Here is a 16,376-nt window from a genome sequence, read left to right as displayed (position 1 = left end):
GCCAAATTAAAGGATACAAATTAGAATTACCTATTCACATTTATGCAAAAAATGGTCAGACTAACCTGTAAAAAAAATGGTCAGACTAACCTGTAAAAAAAATGGTCAGACTAAACTTTTAGCATTTGGTACCATAGAAGTTCTAAACTAACTTAAATTGATTTGCAAATGCAGAGCTTTCTCTGAAAAATATTATGTAAGGTCACGAGAATGTGGCAATAAAACAGTTGAGCCATCCATCTGTCTCATCCGCCATAGTAATTATGCAAGTATTCTCTGCGCTCACACCAAACAAAATGTCATTCTCTAACAAGAAGAGTCAAGATATAAGGGTGAACATAGAATGAGATTTATGTCTCCAGATTGACTGCATACACCGGAAGAAGATTTTAAATTTGTGTTTACTTGTAACATATATTGCACATATAATCATTTCATTCTTCCAACTAAACTTAACATATTAAATCTTAGTGTTCATTCTGATCATGGAATTCCAATCTAGTTAACAAGAATATAAATATGAATTCAATACAAAAATATATTAGTATCGCATTCCCGTTGACGGGCTTTAATTCTCATGATCCAAACAGCACCTTGGCCTCTTAAACTAATGCAACTACTGAAGATCTTGATACATCCTGCAGATAATGCATTTGGGTCTGGCTATATATACTGCAGTGTACCATTAAAATGTTGATATGACCAAAATATTTAATGTCAACATTGGGAAGATATGAGTACTCTTGATATTTATGTAAGTATAAGTGGAAATTCTTCTTTCTGACTTGGTCAAATAATAAGAGAGTGAAAAGACCCAATGGCAACCAAGTAAGAGTAGAGTAGTTGAGATAAAATCCCTAGACCAAAAAAAGGTTTCACATGTAAATACAAATTACAATGTAGTTGGAGGGGTAAGCCAGTCTTACACTCTTAATACTTACTACTACTCTATACTCTTACTAGTAGTAAGAAACATAGTAATTTGCAAGTTTGGAAGTTTGTAGACATCATTGTCCATATTTGAATCTCTTTTGATTGCCCCCACATGTGCTTGTTTCTGTGGGATGCAAGTCCTTTTCTAATCTTTCAAACTAGAGCTTGGAGCTAGGGACTTCTATTGCCTTGAGAGTATGATTTTCCCCAAATATATCATGAAAAAACAAATGTCAAAAATATTTACGGAAACAAAAACAACCTCTCCGGTAAGGTGTACATCTTTTCCTACTCGTGCAATACACAATATGTTCCGCTACTTTTTTCAAGATTATACATGGAAAATATGCCTAAGCTTGAAGTAAAGAATGATACAGAATTATATTTCTTGCAAAAAAGTGAAAGTGAAGTAGGCAGTTTGGCAAATTCCAATTCAAGACATTAGCCCCCCCACTTGCAAAAATTCTTTTATATCTCAGAAAAGTTAACCAATAGCAGCAGCATGAACTATGATATGATGTCAACATGCATATATTACAATATTTCAGCTCTGCAAGACTAGAGTTCAAGAAGCAATCTAAAAACCAAATATGAAACGTTTCACATGTACACCACAAAAACATCAAACTAGAAAGGACAAAAGCATGCATTCAGTGAATGTGATAAGAAAACCCACAAAAGATAACTAAGAGAACTTTAAATCTGATTTATCAACATATATATGTGCAGCAACATCAGCAATTTTGCAACATTATCATCTGATATACCCAAAAAGAGAAAACATAGAAAAGTTGTAGTAGCTTCTTTAAAATTTTCTTCACAGATGTAACTATTAGTATATAAGTAAGTTCCACTTTCCAATGAAGAAAGTAAACACAAAAGACAAGATAGTTCCTGATGAAAGACCTGGCTACTTGCAGACCAAGTGATAACAAGAAACTACAGAGCAGATCTTCCTCCACATCACTTCAATGTCAGAAAAAATAGCACTACTTAAACAATTAAGATTATAATGGAGGCAGATAACAGCTCTGTAGCTTACTAGTTAAATCACTTTGCTAAAACTGAAGCTGCAAATATTCAACTATCTACTTAAAATAACTAGTCCATATAACTATTATATATCAATACTCAGAAACATGATTACAAGTATAACCTTGTTGCATGTTCATCATCAGCAGCAGTACCACCACCACCTTCACCTTGTGCTTCACCATCATCATCTAAGGGAGGAGGAAAGTTGAGATCAATCCCTATATTTTGAATGCGGGCTCCACCTGTCTTAGTACTAGCTTCTTCACCTGATGATGTCATCCCCAATGGTGCTTGAGCCTGAGGCTGAGAATTAGTTTGATCAGCTGATGCAGTCCAATGGCACCTCTTGTGACCCCCAAGAGCCTGACCTGATGGGAATATCTTGTTGCAGACTTCACATTGGTGTATAGTGCTGCTACTATGATCACCCTTTGAGCTGCCAGCACCTTCATTATTGCTGTCTTTTTTGATGGCACAATCTTCACTAATCACCCTGTTCACTTTATCAGGACTTGTAACAAGCTGCTGGTGGTTCTGATCAAATTCTTCATAACCCGCCCTGTGATGATCGGAAGCTGCGAAACCATTGACAGATGAAGATTGATGAGGTTGAATATTGTTAGTGCCAGAGTCTGCATTGATGATTGTGAGCTTAAACTTGTTGTGACTAGACCTATGACCACCCAGTGCTTGGTGACTAGAGAAGCTCTTGTTGCAAGTGTTGCATCTGTATTTCTCAGCTGTTGTCGAACCCGAAACCGCAGCCTGTCCAGACCAACCTCCAGCTGATGGTTTCTCAGCCTGTCCAGACCAACCTCCAGCTGATGGTTTCTCTTGATCTAAATCCATCATCAGCTTCATTTTCTTAACCTTCCTGTTCTTACTACTACTCCCAGTCACCATCTCCACATTATCATCCTTGTGATTAGCCCAATCAAAGTACTTATGACCACCATTGTTCATCACCAATAATTCAGTCCTCCTGCTATCAGATTCACCATCAACATCAAGATTTCTCACAACATGATGAGCTGCATTGACCTCCTGTCCCATATGATGATCACTAATATTCTTGATCAAATGATCATTAGACCCACCTTCCTCCACTCCCAGCTTTTCCATCACAACATGATCATCATCATATTCAACATCAACTACCCCAAAACCCCTCTTCATCTCCTTCTTACTACCCCGAAATTTAACATTACCCAACTCATCTGATCCCCTATTATTAACAGTCAAAGAATTACCATAACTGACCTCCTGATGTTGATCAATCCCCACATTCACAGCTCTAGAATTTTGAGCAGCAACAGCAGCAGCAGCTAAAGTACTAACTCCAGAAGACTCCGAACAATCCACTTGTTTCAGCAACATCAAATCATTAACCGCATTACGTAACTTCTCCTTCTCCTCCTCATCCTCAGTCTCCTCCTCCTCCTCATCATCCTCAGAAACCATAGCAGCAGAGCTACCCGGAGCATCAACAGAGGCCTTCTTATAAACACCCTTCTGTCCCCTCCTGGCCTTTTCACCCCACTTAGGCATAGCCGCCAAAAAATTAATCACCGGACCACCACCACCATCATCGTGATCATCATCGTCTTCAGACGAAGAAAAGTTGTTGTTGTTATTATTTTCAGGCAAGAGCTCAAGAGGAGGTTGAATACCTCTCCACTCTCGTTCAGGATGACATCTCATATGACCAAACAAAGACTTCATTGACGGGAACTTCTTACCACAAAGAGTACAAACAGGTCTTTTATTCATCAAAGACACATTCTCCTCGTTCTTCAACTTAACAGATTGATTAGGGCTTCTAAGCATCTTCTTGATTCTTTGTTGTTTCTTGATAGCTTCAGCATGGATCCTCATGTGACCTCCCAAAGCTTTACCTGATCCAAACTCTTTGTTACATTGAGGACAAACCCTCGGAGTGTTGTTTGTTATATGATGAAGAACTGTATTGTTATTGTTATTATCCTCAGCAACACCCCCAGCTTCTTGTTGATGATGATCAGAAGATGAAGAATCTTGCTTGGGGGTCATCTTAATCTTGATCAAGAACTTGTTGTTGTTATGGTGGGCTTGTTGATTATTATTATTATTATTATCTTGGTCAGGGTCTGATTCCATTGAAGCTAAGCAGTGAGAGTAGAACGAGTAGACAGCGAGAGAGAGAGAGAGAGAGAGAGAGAGAGAGAGGGGCGAGAGAGTTGAAAAGGTGGGAGTTAGAGGGAGGTGTGTGTAATTGTAATATATATGTATGTGTGAGACCTACCAGTAAGGCTTTTTTTTATTAACCCTAGTAGGGACCAATTTTTTTTGTATCCGGACTGACCCACTATAATTAAGGAATCACAAACATTGATTTTGTTACTTATAAACCAACTTTCTTTTTTAATTAAAAAATATAATTTCTTTTTCACTAAGTAACAACAGTATAGTAGTGAGTTAGGAAGCAGCAGCTAGCTAACTCCAAATCAAATCAAATATTCCATTAAATCTCTAAAAATATGGAGTTTATTGACTTTTAGCTCCCAACAAACAGAAAGTTACCGTTTTCACAATCTGTATCTCTCTTTAACAAGCACAGAGAGAGAGAGAGAGAGAGAGAGGTTGAAGAAGGAAGGGAGGATGGTAAGAGGGATGAATGCAAAGGAAAGGGGAAGGGTCTCCTAGTTTTCACAATCTCTATCCTTTCTATTAACTTCTCGAAATTACATGCTATCCAAGTTTTCAATATCACAATTAAATGACACCATTAACCACGATGGTTACTTATATGGATGGGACAATCTTTATTGATTTCACACTTAATAAGCGGAGTATCCTTTTACTAGTATTATTTTTAACTTTTTGTTCTTAATTATAAGCGTGTTTGGTATGGTAAATTGGTAGAGGATATTGGACAGGTAGTAGGTAGTAATAGTATCCATGACAAGTATTTGGCTATGTTTGTGGAAATATACAGAAACTATGTTTTATTCGGGTCTCTACGCTCCTTTTATTAGTTATCTTATCTATCTATATGTCAATTTATCTCTTAGCAACTATTACAGGACATTAAACTATTGACTTCTTTTTTATGTTTACCATCGCTTCTATATATTAAAAGAGAAAATGGGATAAATTGAGTCATTCTAATGGCTGTAAAATTACGGTTTTGTCCCTTTATATTGAAAAATTATAAAAATATTATTTTTATACAATTTTAGTTAAAAATAAATACAATAATTATATCTATTTGTAATCAAACCCCTTAGCTCCTAATTATCAATTTTATGTTGCTACTATATGTGCTACAGAACATTTTTGAGTTCATTTTAAAATTCTTATTAGATAACCTATATTCTCTCTTTTTATAAATTTAAATTTTGAGTGGATAAAATACTGATTTATATTATTTACTGATGTCACTCTTTTTTTTAATTTAGTTATTATAGTCTTCTTCTATATATTTAAAGGGGATTATGGGCAAATTGAACTAATAAAATAGGCATAAAATTATCATTTTACCCTTATATACAAAAAATTTACAAAAATGACATTCTAATATAATTGTGCTAAAATAAGAAATTCTGTGGTACTAAGAATCAAACACCTAGTATCCTACAAGGAAACGCACCTCATAACCAATATGGCATAAAGAACTTTGAGTTTTTTTAACATTGTTATTAAATAAAACACATTCTCTCTTTTTCAGTCCTAATTGTTTATATTATTTTAACTTTGAGCAAATAAAATATTGATTATTATATGATTCCATTTTTTCAGTTTTCATATTTTTATATATAATTTTAAATTCAATCATCTTTTATAAGTTTTAGTACCCTTAAATTATTTTTGATTAAATAATGCTAAATATATTTTTAATTATTATAACATTATTTTATATGCTTCATTTAAATTAGTCATATTATGATTGGGGGTGTAAAGTGGGCTGAAACCGAACAAATTCATACTCAAGAATGAGATCATTTTAATTTGTAATGTTTATATTTGAATTTAATATCATTTGATTCGAATATAATGTAGTCTCAGATATTATAAATCATATATTATCTAATAACATAATGTTGTGCAAAACATGCCTGTACTTTAACAAGACTAAGTCAAATTGACAACCCTAAGTAAGTTATATTGTAATCTTAGTTTGCATTTTGTATTGTAACATTTAAAGTCTATAAAAATGTCAAAAGAGCAGACTGAAGTCTTTTTCTTTAAACAGTATCAAGCCTAAGAATTCTATCTGGAAGAAGATCATGCCTCAGAAGAATTATGAAGAAGTTTGAAGTTGAATAAATCTGTTTCGGGAAAAATGTTCTAAGTCAAGATCTCTACAAGTCACAGATTTAGTGTTATAGAGAAGTCATTCGAGAACTCCAGAATAACTTATAAAGAACTCAAGAAAGCTACTAGAGAACTCAGAGATATCGACAAGCCAAATTGAAGACATGAAGATTGGAGACATCGACAAGTCATTTCTTACTAGAGAACTCAGTGTTATCGACAAGTCAACATTCATTAGATAACTCTGAGTTATCGATAAGTCAAATTTCATTAGAGAACTCAGAGATTTCGACAAGCCAAAATTCACTAGAGAACTCTGAGTTATCGACAAGTCAAATTTTAATAGAGAACTATGAGTTATCGACAAGTCAATAAGTCACTAGAGAACTTAGAGATATTGATAAACCAAAGTGAAGATATGAAGATGAGAGATCTCGATAAGCTAAATTCTCTTATAGAGAACTCAGAGACCTGTACAAGTCAAATCAACTATGGAGTATTAGAGATCTCGATAAGTCAATATACTTATCGAGATGTCAAGATCTCTATATGCCTAACTGGAGATCTCAAGTTAAAATCTCAAAGTACAAATTGCAGACCAGTTCAATATCCAAGATTAACAATCAACAAACAATCCAACCAGTTGGATTGACAAGTCTACAAAAAACAGCTTGAAGAGTGTGCAAGATCAAGGGTGAAGATTAACTGACAAAGGAAGATCAAGTTAATACAGTATGCAAAGATATGCTAAGCCAGAAATGTAAGATATACTTTTCCTAAAATGAAAATGATAAGTGACAGTTTACTAAAGTGAATAACATCTCTTATTATACACTGTGTAAACCAGTAGTTAACTATGTTATAAAGTTAACACTGGTCTTTTGTTACTTGTAACAATTTAGATAAGAAAACCTTGTATTCTCTCAAGGAAGCAGCTAAGCTCTTTATCAACAAAGAGCCTAGAAATTTTGTAGCAAAACATTCTTAATTTTTTATATAAAATTAAGTGAGTTTTGAAAGATCTGTGTTCATTGTTATCGCTTGTTTAATTTCAGTATTAACACATTTCACTGCAAGATTTAATTTACTTTGTTCAAAACCATAAATACTTCAAGAAAAACATAAAAATACAAAAACACATTCACCCCCCCTCTGTATGTAATTCATTACCTAACACATAAATTATGATTTTTATTTAAGCTATTGATAACTAATAACCTGAAATTTTGAATCTTTAATCGACTAACAATAACATCAGAAGTTTCTATAAAAATTAACCAAATATTGAAAAGCGCAAATAAATAGTTTATAATAGATGACCATTGATTAAATATATTAAATTATATGACAAAAGATGTACAATCCGATTACAGTATGCTCATCCTATCTATTTCTTATTAATTTTTCTCAAAATGTACACTTGTTGCGTAAAATACTGATGTGCAAGTGTACACATTCGCAAACAAGTAATATAGTAGTAAATACCGGATATCGTTCCTCAAGGACTGTATGTTTGTATAAATCGTAATTAATATCCAACAATTGGGTTATAAAACACAAGAATGAAGTTTTTGATTTATCTAATTAAAATATTTAATACCTAGATTAACTAATTAATAATATGCCAGCAAAGAGAGTTGGATGTTCAAATACGATACGCTGAGTCAAGATAATTACTTCCCCCTAATATGTTCATGTTGGTAATAAAGCAGTGTAATACTACAGCAAGATCACAGTTCATTAGCTAGAATTCAATGGTCGTAGGTTCTTCTTGAAATCAATACGATATAATTCCTATAAAATAAACTAACATATGTCTATTCTAATTTACTCTTCAGAATTTATTTAAGCACCAATTCACAAAGTTATGCATGGTCACAATATATGTCTATACTGTAACAATATTATAATCAAAAGATATAAGCATGCACCATTCAAGTATTGTGTCAATTAACTATAACCCTCTCAGTATTATCATTAACTCGTTAACCTACCAAAGTTGATCAGACAATAGCAAGTTGATCAGACAATAGCAAGTATGTATTATGAAAAGCACTTAAACGAATAAACCGCAAAATGCATACAATACTTCTTATCAAAACACCAACAATCACATACCAGGGTCATATAAATTTAGTTCATAATCAAAGTATTAAAACAATTCTAAGATAACCAACACATATTCATAAGAAGAGATATACAAAGATAAGAGAAAATAAAGCAAAATAGATGTCTCCAATGGCTGAATTCTTCTCCGTTGATGGCTTATTCTCCTCCTCCCTTGTGCGGCTACTTGTCTCTCACCTCTTCTCTATTAGGTCCGGTCTAATCTAATAATCTCCAATAAAAGTCCTTTTTTATGAATTAAAATAAATATAAGGAGATTTCCTAATTAGAATTGAATTCCAAGAAAAGAAATTCGTAGTTGACTTTTGGGATCTAATTATGGGCTGATTCAGATAGATATTTAATTCAAGACCACATCTGAAATAAAACTCTTCTCATAAACTTTCTGCGGGCTGTTTAATCGTCAGAATCGGACTTCTAGAACTCTAGATATGGCCCAAACAATGTAGACTGCGCAGGTGGCCCATAAAATCCGATTTTAAATCAAATTAAACTCCAATTCTGATTTTGTAAACTCCAAGCCTTCCTTTATTATAACTCCTTGATACCTACAATAAAACATTAATATTTATGATATAAAAATCCAAATTAGTACAAAATAACTGAAATTTAGGGATAATATTAAGATAAAGTGCACGCTCATCACATCTCCACACTTAGCATCTTTCACATCTTCGGGCAAAGAATAAAAGATAAAGTCTAAGTCCTAAAATACTAGTACTACTTCCATAGGTGATCACGGTTGCATATGACATATGCAACAAGCCCTTTAAACCCCAAGATAGCCCAAGTGGACGAGTAAGGTCTCGTGAGGGCCTATAGTAAATGTACCCACAAAATTCCCATATTTTTTTCTGATTGCCAAGTCTCAAACATGAAATATATCATAGAACTCCACACATGTAAACATAGAGATGTAATAGCTCATAGATGTCATATAATGCAGTTCCTCAACTTTACACACCAACGCAACTATTCAAGCACACACACATAGTCTCACAAGACTAAAATAATCATGAATAACATCTAAGTCTTAATCAACAAGAAAATAGCATGCTTTGGATAAAAAATAACCTCACAAACACTCAAATCACACAAATGTTTAGGTTTAACTGTATCACTCAATTTCAATTAAATAAATATGTGCTACCATAAGCTTGCTTGTCCACCAAAATCTCTAGACTTTGCGCATGTATAAATCAAAAGGTCTTTGTCAAGGGTTGTAATGAGGCTTAGCCAATGGGTAAGATATCAAAGAAATAGGTTAACACGTGACTAAACTTGGTAACTAGCAGATCAAAGTGTTCACTTTTAATTATAACACCCAACATGAAAAGTAGATCACGTACCTTCCCACTTTCACATTATACAAACCAATTGACACCAACTTTACTTGATCTTCTTCTTGATCAATTTTTTTTTAAAGTCAAGTCATTCTCCAGTAACTAAGGGCAGTGAAAAGTCACCAAGACATTGTGCTTAATACCAGTACATGTACATGGATTGTTCCTTTCATATGACATTACACTTGCCACCCATAGATCTCAAAGGAGTACTTGATACTTTATTGCAATGCATAATTTTTTGTTCTCTTTTTTTTCGAAGATCATGTGCATCATCTTGATTCCCACCAAAATATCCCACTTGGATAAAAAAAATCCCCACACTTAAAATTTTACCAATCTCAAACATACATCACAATACTCTACTAGTCAATCAAGACAAGAATAAATAATTAAGATCAAGATTTATTTGGTGACATATGAAGAAAAAGGATATAGGCTCAAAGGGGCTCACTAAGGATTACTTTTCAGGGTACTGTTTGGGACAATACAGTTAATCCTAGTGCCTTTATCATTTTTACACATACACAATATCAATATGTGCACGACATGGTGTAAAGCATGTTCTAGAGCAACATGCACAATGACGAATAACTCACCATAAAAAAATAGATTGATAAAATAATGTATCAATCATAAATTAAGCCCAAGATCTCACAAGTAATAGCATGCTATACTCGTCAAAATTGATAATGACTTATATTCAAGTTTTGGAATTTATGCAAGCACGTACATGACATCATAATGTATTAGGTATTTTACTCCAAGGAGACATACATATAACACACGAAAAATAAATATACATGGTGTGTACTTATCCTTATTAACATGCTATATTGACTAGGCAATCAATTTTTAAATTTTCTATTTTTTTTGAATTCCCCATTTTTTTAACTATCCTAAAAAAATCTAAAAGAAAAGGAAAGAGAAAAGAAAATTATCCTAAAAAGAAAAGATTTTTTTTTATGTTGGAAACCCCTCCCCACACTAAAGTGGTTCATTGTCCCCAATGAACAACATATATGAAATATACAACTAAAAAGATTCTAAAAAAATACACAAATAAAAAAAATAAAAAATAAAAAACTAATCTAAAAATTATATAAAGAAAGGTGAAAAATACTCTCCTACTGCAATAGCATGAGGTGCCGCGATCCATGACTACCGCGGTGGCCGTGTATTGCCGAGGAATAATGGCTATGGCACAACAGATTGAGACATAAATACCAGCAGTAACCCTTTGTTCTTTTTGTTCCGTTTGTAGCAGCGCTAGAAGGATGTGTACGCGGGGTTGCTGTCTTTCTTCAGATGGCGTGATCAAATGGCATATTCATGCACCTCTTAGTTTTTTCTTCTTTTTTTTTACTTTCAAACTAAGGTTGTGTCCACGTAGCCTGGTGTAAGAAGCCATCTACTTCTTCTGGTTGTAGGTGAATCAATGCGGTTAGAGTTGCAGATTGGTAAAGCATAATTCTCTCATAGACATGGATATTGCATAATCACTCACACTTTGTAATTTGCGATGACGCATGAACACACACATAATTGGCATGGACATGCCAAACCATAGAAAAATTTCAGTCACGCTACAATACCCAGACAACGTGAGGAGCTTGAGCATGATGTGTGTACTGTATGAGGGTGCTGCACCGGTGTATGAACATGCAGGCGTTGGCACGACCATGCCAAATCCTCAAAAGAAGACTGTAGCTCGATGGGCGATCCAGAATGAGGAGCATGAGCATGTTTGTCAACGACATGAAGGTGCCAAATGGTTAAAAATAAACAGACGACGCAACTTATTGAAGTGTGGATAGTGCATGAGCATGCCGAAAAGCTGCATGCTCATGCTGGAGAATTCATTGTACAAGATATGACCATGCTATTCTGTGAAGTGATCATGCTGAATTTTCAGATGAAATAGACGCAAGAACAGAGCATAGATACGAGGAAAAGAGCCTGGCATGAGCATGCAGCAAAGGTGCCAGAACATGCCAAATTGGCAGATTTTGTTGTACGAGAAGCATGATCATGTAATGAGATCACGTGGAGATGCCTACCATAAGAAAACACCAGATGTCCATACTGAAATTGACTGGACGTGCTAACCAAGTAGTTGAGTGTCATGGTGACTAGGCGCTTGTGTGGATTTAGACTAGGATGACAACGTAGCAGCTGATGAATGATGATTGGTTATGGTAACACAACACAGAGAAACAGAGTGTTAAGAAGTGCACGTGTATTTATTAAAGGAGCTGGTTGCATGAACATGTTGGAAGTGCATGATCATGCCAATTAAATAGTAGCTTGAGAAGGTCTCGCGTGATCATGCAATGGTATGGCACATTCATGCCATTATAACAGAAGTATCTCACAGGACCTGCATATGCATGCTTCTACTTGCATGTTCATGCTTTGCTGGGAAGAGAAATGCGTGTGACTTAAATAAATCAGTTGAACAACAGATTGCAGTGAACATGTGCTCTCTACTCTGTACCAAATAATTGTATAAACCATGCTAAACACTGACATGGTCATACTAAAATGGCAGAATTTGCAAACGTTGTGTCCAACATGTGTTGTATGATCATGCAAGAGGGGTGCATGACCATGCTGAATTGGAAGAACACCTCATAAATCTTCCGGACATTTATGAGCTCATGCTTTAAATCAACATAGTCATGATGGTTCTTTTCTCCATTCTAACAACAAAATCTTCTCATAATTCAAAGACATACAACATTCATGGGTTGCCTCCCAAGAAGCGCTGTCATTAACGTCATTTAGCCAGACGTCATTCTCTATTAGGGCTCTATTAAATCAAGTGAAGTTTTATTACGAACAACCTCACCTCCCCAATAATGCTTTATACGTTGTCCGTTCACCTTAAATTCTCCACCTTGATTATCACGTAGTTTCAAGGCTTCAGAGTGTTGTACTCTCATAATTGTAAAGGGACCGGACCATCTGTTGAGTGGCATTTATGACACTTTATAACGCTCCATTAAGCTTTGAATTGGTGTTTTTGTACTCAAGTTATTGGTGTTTTAATGTGTTTTCTAGTATTTTTGCATTTCAGGCATTAATCCGGAATTTAGGTGAATTAGCATTGATTTGATGCTAATATGGTGTTAGGATGGTGTCCAAGGAATAAAGCTCGTGAAGACCAACTCATTGCAGCAAGAAAAGAAGGAAAAAAGAATTTTCTCTAGAAGGTCGGCGCGCCCGCGCTGTCATAGCGCGCGCCCGCGCCCGAAGAACAGAGTCGGCGCACCCGAAAAATTCTGTTAAGAAAATCCCTTTTGAAAACTGGTTTAAAATTTTGAAAATCATACACCTGGTCATCTTTACTATATGAGTTGGTTGTCGTCCTTCTCAACAACTACAAGGTATCAAATTAGGGAAACAATCAGGTAATAGCCCATTCATTTCTATATATCTTCTACCCTTTATTGGGTCCATTTGCCTTCATTGGTTGACAAAAACTCCATTTACCGTTGCATATTATCTCATTCGTAACTTCACTTCTAACTTTCCATACCGATAACACTCTCATCATCATCTCTTACGATTACTATGTATAACAAATCTATCCAGTAATCATCAAATTCATTTTATAAAACAAGGTCGACTAATATCACATTACTACTATACGTATCATGATTGATCATAACATCATCATCAATTCCAAGAAAATGCTCAATTTCCAATCTTCTCAAACTACCTTAAAATCCATCTAGCTCACTTCACAAGATAATCATGAGTGACATACTTACTAGTAGTTCCATATAACCTGGTAGCGGATATCTTTCGAAACACACGTATCCTCACTCTAGGTTCTTTCTCATATTTCTTAATACTTCGTGTACTCACCATATGTTGCAGCTCTTGAATCCATCCTTATGGGTGTTGTTACTTCATAAGATGAGTTCTAAACGGATGTTATAGAACAAGGTGTAGAGTAGACAGAAAAGATGCACTCACAGTTCAATATTTGGTAGAACCATAATTAGCATGTGGGGGATTCTCGAATAGGTAGCTTCGCATCAGGGGATGAGATAATAGCTTGAAAAGGTGAAATTATCGCAACAAGATGTGACATGGCTAACACCGGTGGATGAGCAGGGCGTGAATCAGATGATGGTCCTCCGACTGAATGCTCCGATTGATTAGACGATACCGGGATAAAAGAATCTTCCATCGCTGCTATCTGAAAATCGCGTCGCCAGATAAGAATCTCGAATCTCATCACGAATCATACCAAAACCTATTATACAGTCACACTCAACCTCTCAATGTCCTATTTTTCCTATTTCTTAATTCCTAATCCTAACCCTCTATCCATTCTCGCCAATCTAGGCTTGTTTCAGTGACTTATAACCTGTGGCTCTTGTTAGGCCACACAACACTGTAGAAGGGGGTTGAATACAGTGTTTCTACAATCAAATCGATTTGAACACAAGTATGTAACAAAGATCAAGTATATTCAATAAACTCTGTTGCAATATGAACTGTTGTTCTCTCTCAGTGATGAAAAAATATCACTAAGAGCTGCTATGTTACAAATGTATAATCTTCTCGATAATGATAACACATATAGTGTAAATCCTAAGCTGTGTTTATATAGTACACAGTTACAAGATATATTCTAATTGATATGGAATATAATTCTGTCTCCTAAAATATATCAATCAGATATCTTCTACAAGTCTTCTAGTCCTCTAACTCTTTATGCATATCTTCAATTACTTTAGTCCAGATCTTCTCCTGTAAATCAGCCGCATTCCTTATCTGAAAGTCTTCCCGCACTTAAGTACTGATATGTATCTTCTGACGACTTAAGTTCTGATATTAAGTTCTGATTTCCAGTAAGTCCTGATATGTCCTGTTGTTAAGTTCTGAAAACTAAACACAAATCAGATTAGACATGACATCTCAAATATATCTAACAATCTCCCCTAACTTGTAAATTATGCAAAATATATAAGTTAATAGATTTGATGATGTAAAAAACATTTTAAGTACAAATGCAATGAGAGTTTAAATAGAAAATTAAATACAACTTACAGTCCTTATAGCTTTTACCAATCTCATTGAGTCAATCTGAATCCAAAGTGATTCTTGACAAAATTTGATATCAACTTTTCTTCTTTATTCCTCAGGACTTGAGATAGTGTAGCTTTGACTTGCTTCAATTCTTCACCCTGACTCCTAATCTGGTAGATTGCAGTCCTTAGTACAGAGATATGGTTTCTTTCTAAACCATCACCCAGTCTTATAACCCTTGGATGAGAAGAATCTTTATTGTAGCATAGATATTTCTCTTTCAGAATCACTTCAAGTTAGCAGAATTCTTCTTCATTGGAATTTCACTTACATCATCTTCAACTATATTTGGAATGAATTCTGTAACCCTTGAACCAGAAATTCTTGCTTTATCTCTTATGGTTTCAATATGAAATTTGACCATCTCCTGGTAATATCATACTTTATCTCTAAAAGATAATAAAAGAATTGAAGTTCTTTCAGAGATTTGTTCAACATATCTAATTCTGACATTTGATATGTCCTTCCATCTTCAAGAAATAGAATCAGATTTTCTTTGACATTATGCTTGTCATGAGCATCCAGTACCACTTGAACGGAGATAACCTTATCAAGGTGTTTCTGTGTAACATCTTCAAGAGGTCTGTCAGTTAACAAAAATGGATCTCTAGTAGCAACTTTAACTCTTGTCTTGATCTTAACTTCATCAGAACCTATCCCTGCTCTGTCTCTTGGTTCTCTAGCATTTAACCCAATAGTCATGAAATCAGACAGCAATTGGCTTTTCTTTGGATCTGATGGTCTGACATTTTTCCATAGAAGTTTCTTTTTATCAGCTACTTTTATCTTGTCTAAATCAACTTGAGCTATGTCAGAGGTTGATGTCTTGATGACTTTATCAGAACTTGATGTTTCTTCTGTAGCTAGCTGTTCTTCACTCTGAACAACTTGAGCTCTGTTAGAGGCTGTCTTGGATTATTCAGTAATCTTCCTTCTTTTCAGAGTTTGAACAGTTTCATCTTCAGCAAGAGTATCATCATGAACTTGAACCATTTTGCACATAGGTTTCATCAGGATTTGAGGAATCTTCATCTCCCGTGGCTTTGTTGGTTCATCAACTTTTCCTTTCCCTTTATCTTTGGGATCAATCTCAGTTTGTAATCTAATCTTGGGCTTTGATGCCTCAGTATTTGATTTCTCCTTGATCACAATGCCTTTTTCCTTAGGCCTTGGAGGTTTCTTTGCAACAGAAGCTTTTGACTTTAGATTTGTCTTCTCAGCTTTAAATCTAGCTTCTTCCTCCTTGAGATTTTCTAAATCCATTCCAGGATTATGTTTCAGAAATAATCTTCTAGTAATCTCTTCATCAAGTGTCTGAATCTTGGGATCTTTGTAGTAGACAGTAGTCTGCTTTCCCTTGAGCTTCAGAGTTCGCAGAAACTTCTGAGAGTCTTGACTTCCACCTTGAATCAGAACATCAGGCTTTGTCATCAGACTTTACTCATCAGAACTTGATATCAGATTTTGATTATCAGCACTTGCTATCAGATTTTGAGTTTGAGCAGCTTCAGAACTTGTCTTTTTTGAGTAGAAGATTTG

General features: G+C 34.8%; 1 protein-coding gene across 1 annotated transcript; it reads right to left on the bottom strand.

Annotated features, from left to right (window-relative positions):
• Positions 1–1,742: 1,742 nt before the first annotated feature.
• On the bottom strand, positions 1,743–4,168 carry LOC141706017 (uncharacterized). Its single transcript, XM_074508859.1, has one exon. The coding sequence runs from the start codon at positions 4,102–4,104 to the stop codon at positions 2,077–2,079; it is 2,028 nt and encodes a 675-aa protein (XP_074364960.1). The 5' UTR covers positions 4,105–4,168; the 3' UTR covers positions 1,743–2,076.
• Positions 4,169–16,376: the final 12,208 nt, after the last annotated feature.

The sequence above is a fragment of the Apium graveolens genome, chromosome 2, assembly GCF_009905375.1.
Source record: "Apium graveolens cultivar Ventura chromosome 2, ASM990537v1, whole genome shotgun sequence".
In the NCBI taxonomy this organism is placed as follows: domain Eukaryota; kingdom Viridiplantae; phylum Streptophyta; class Magnoliopsida; order Apiales; family Apiaceae; genus Apium; species Apium graveolens.
Note: the sequence above shows the minus strand (reverse complement) of the source record. Positions and strands in the feature narration are given on the sequence as shown.

Bases quoted from the DNA above. Each gene is read 5' to 3' on its own strand.
- LOC141706017 (XM_074508859.1), bottom strand. From the start codon at position 4,104: ATGGAATCAGACCCTGACCAAGATAATAATAATAATAATAATCAACAA.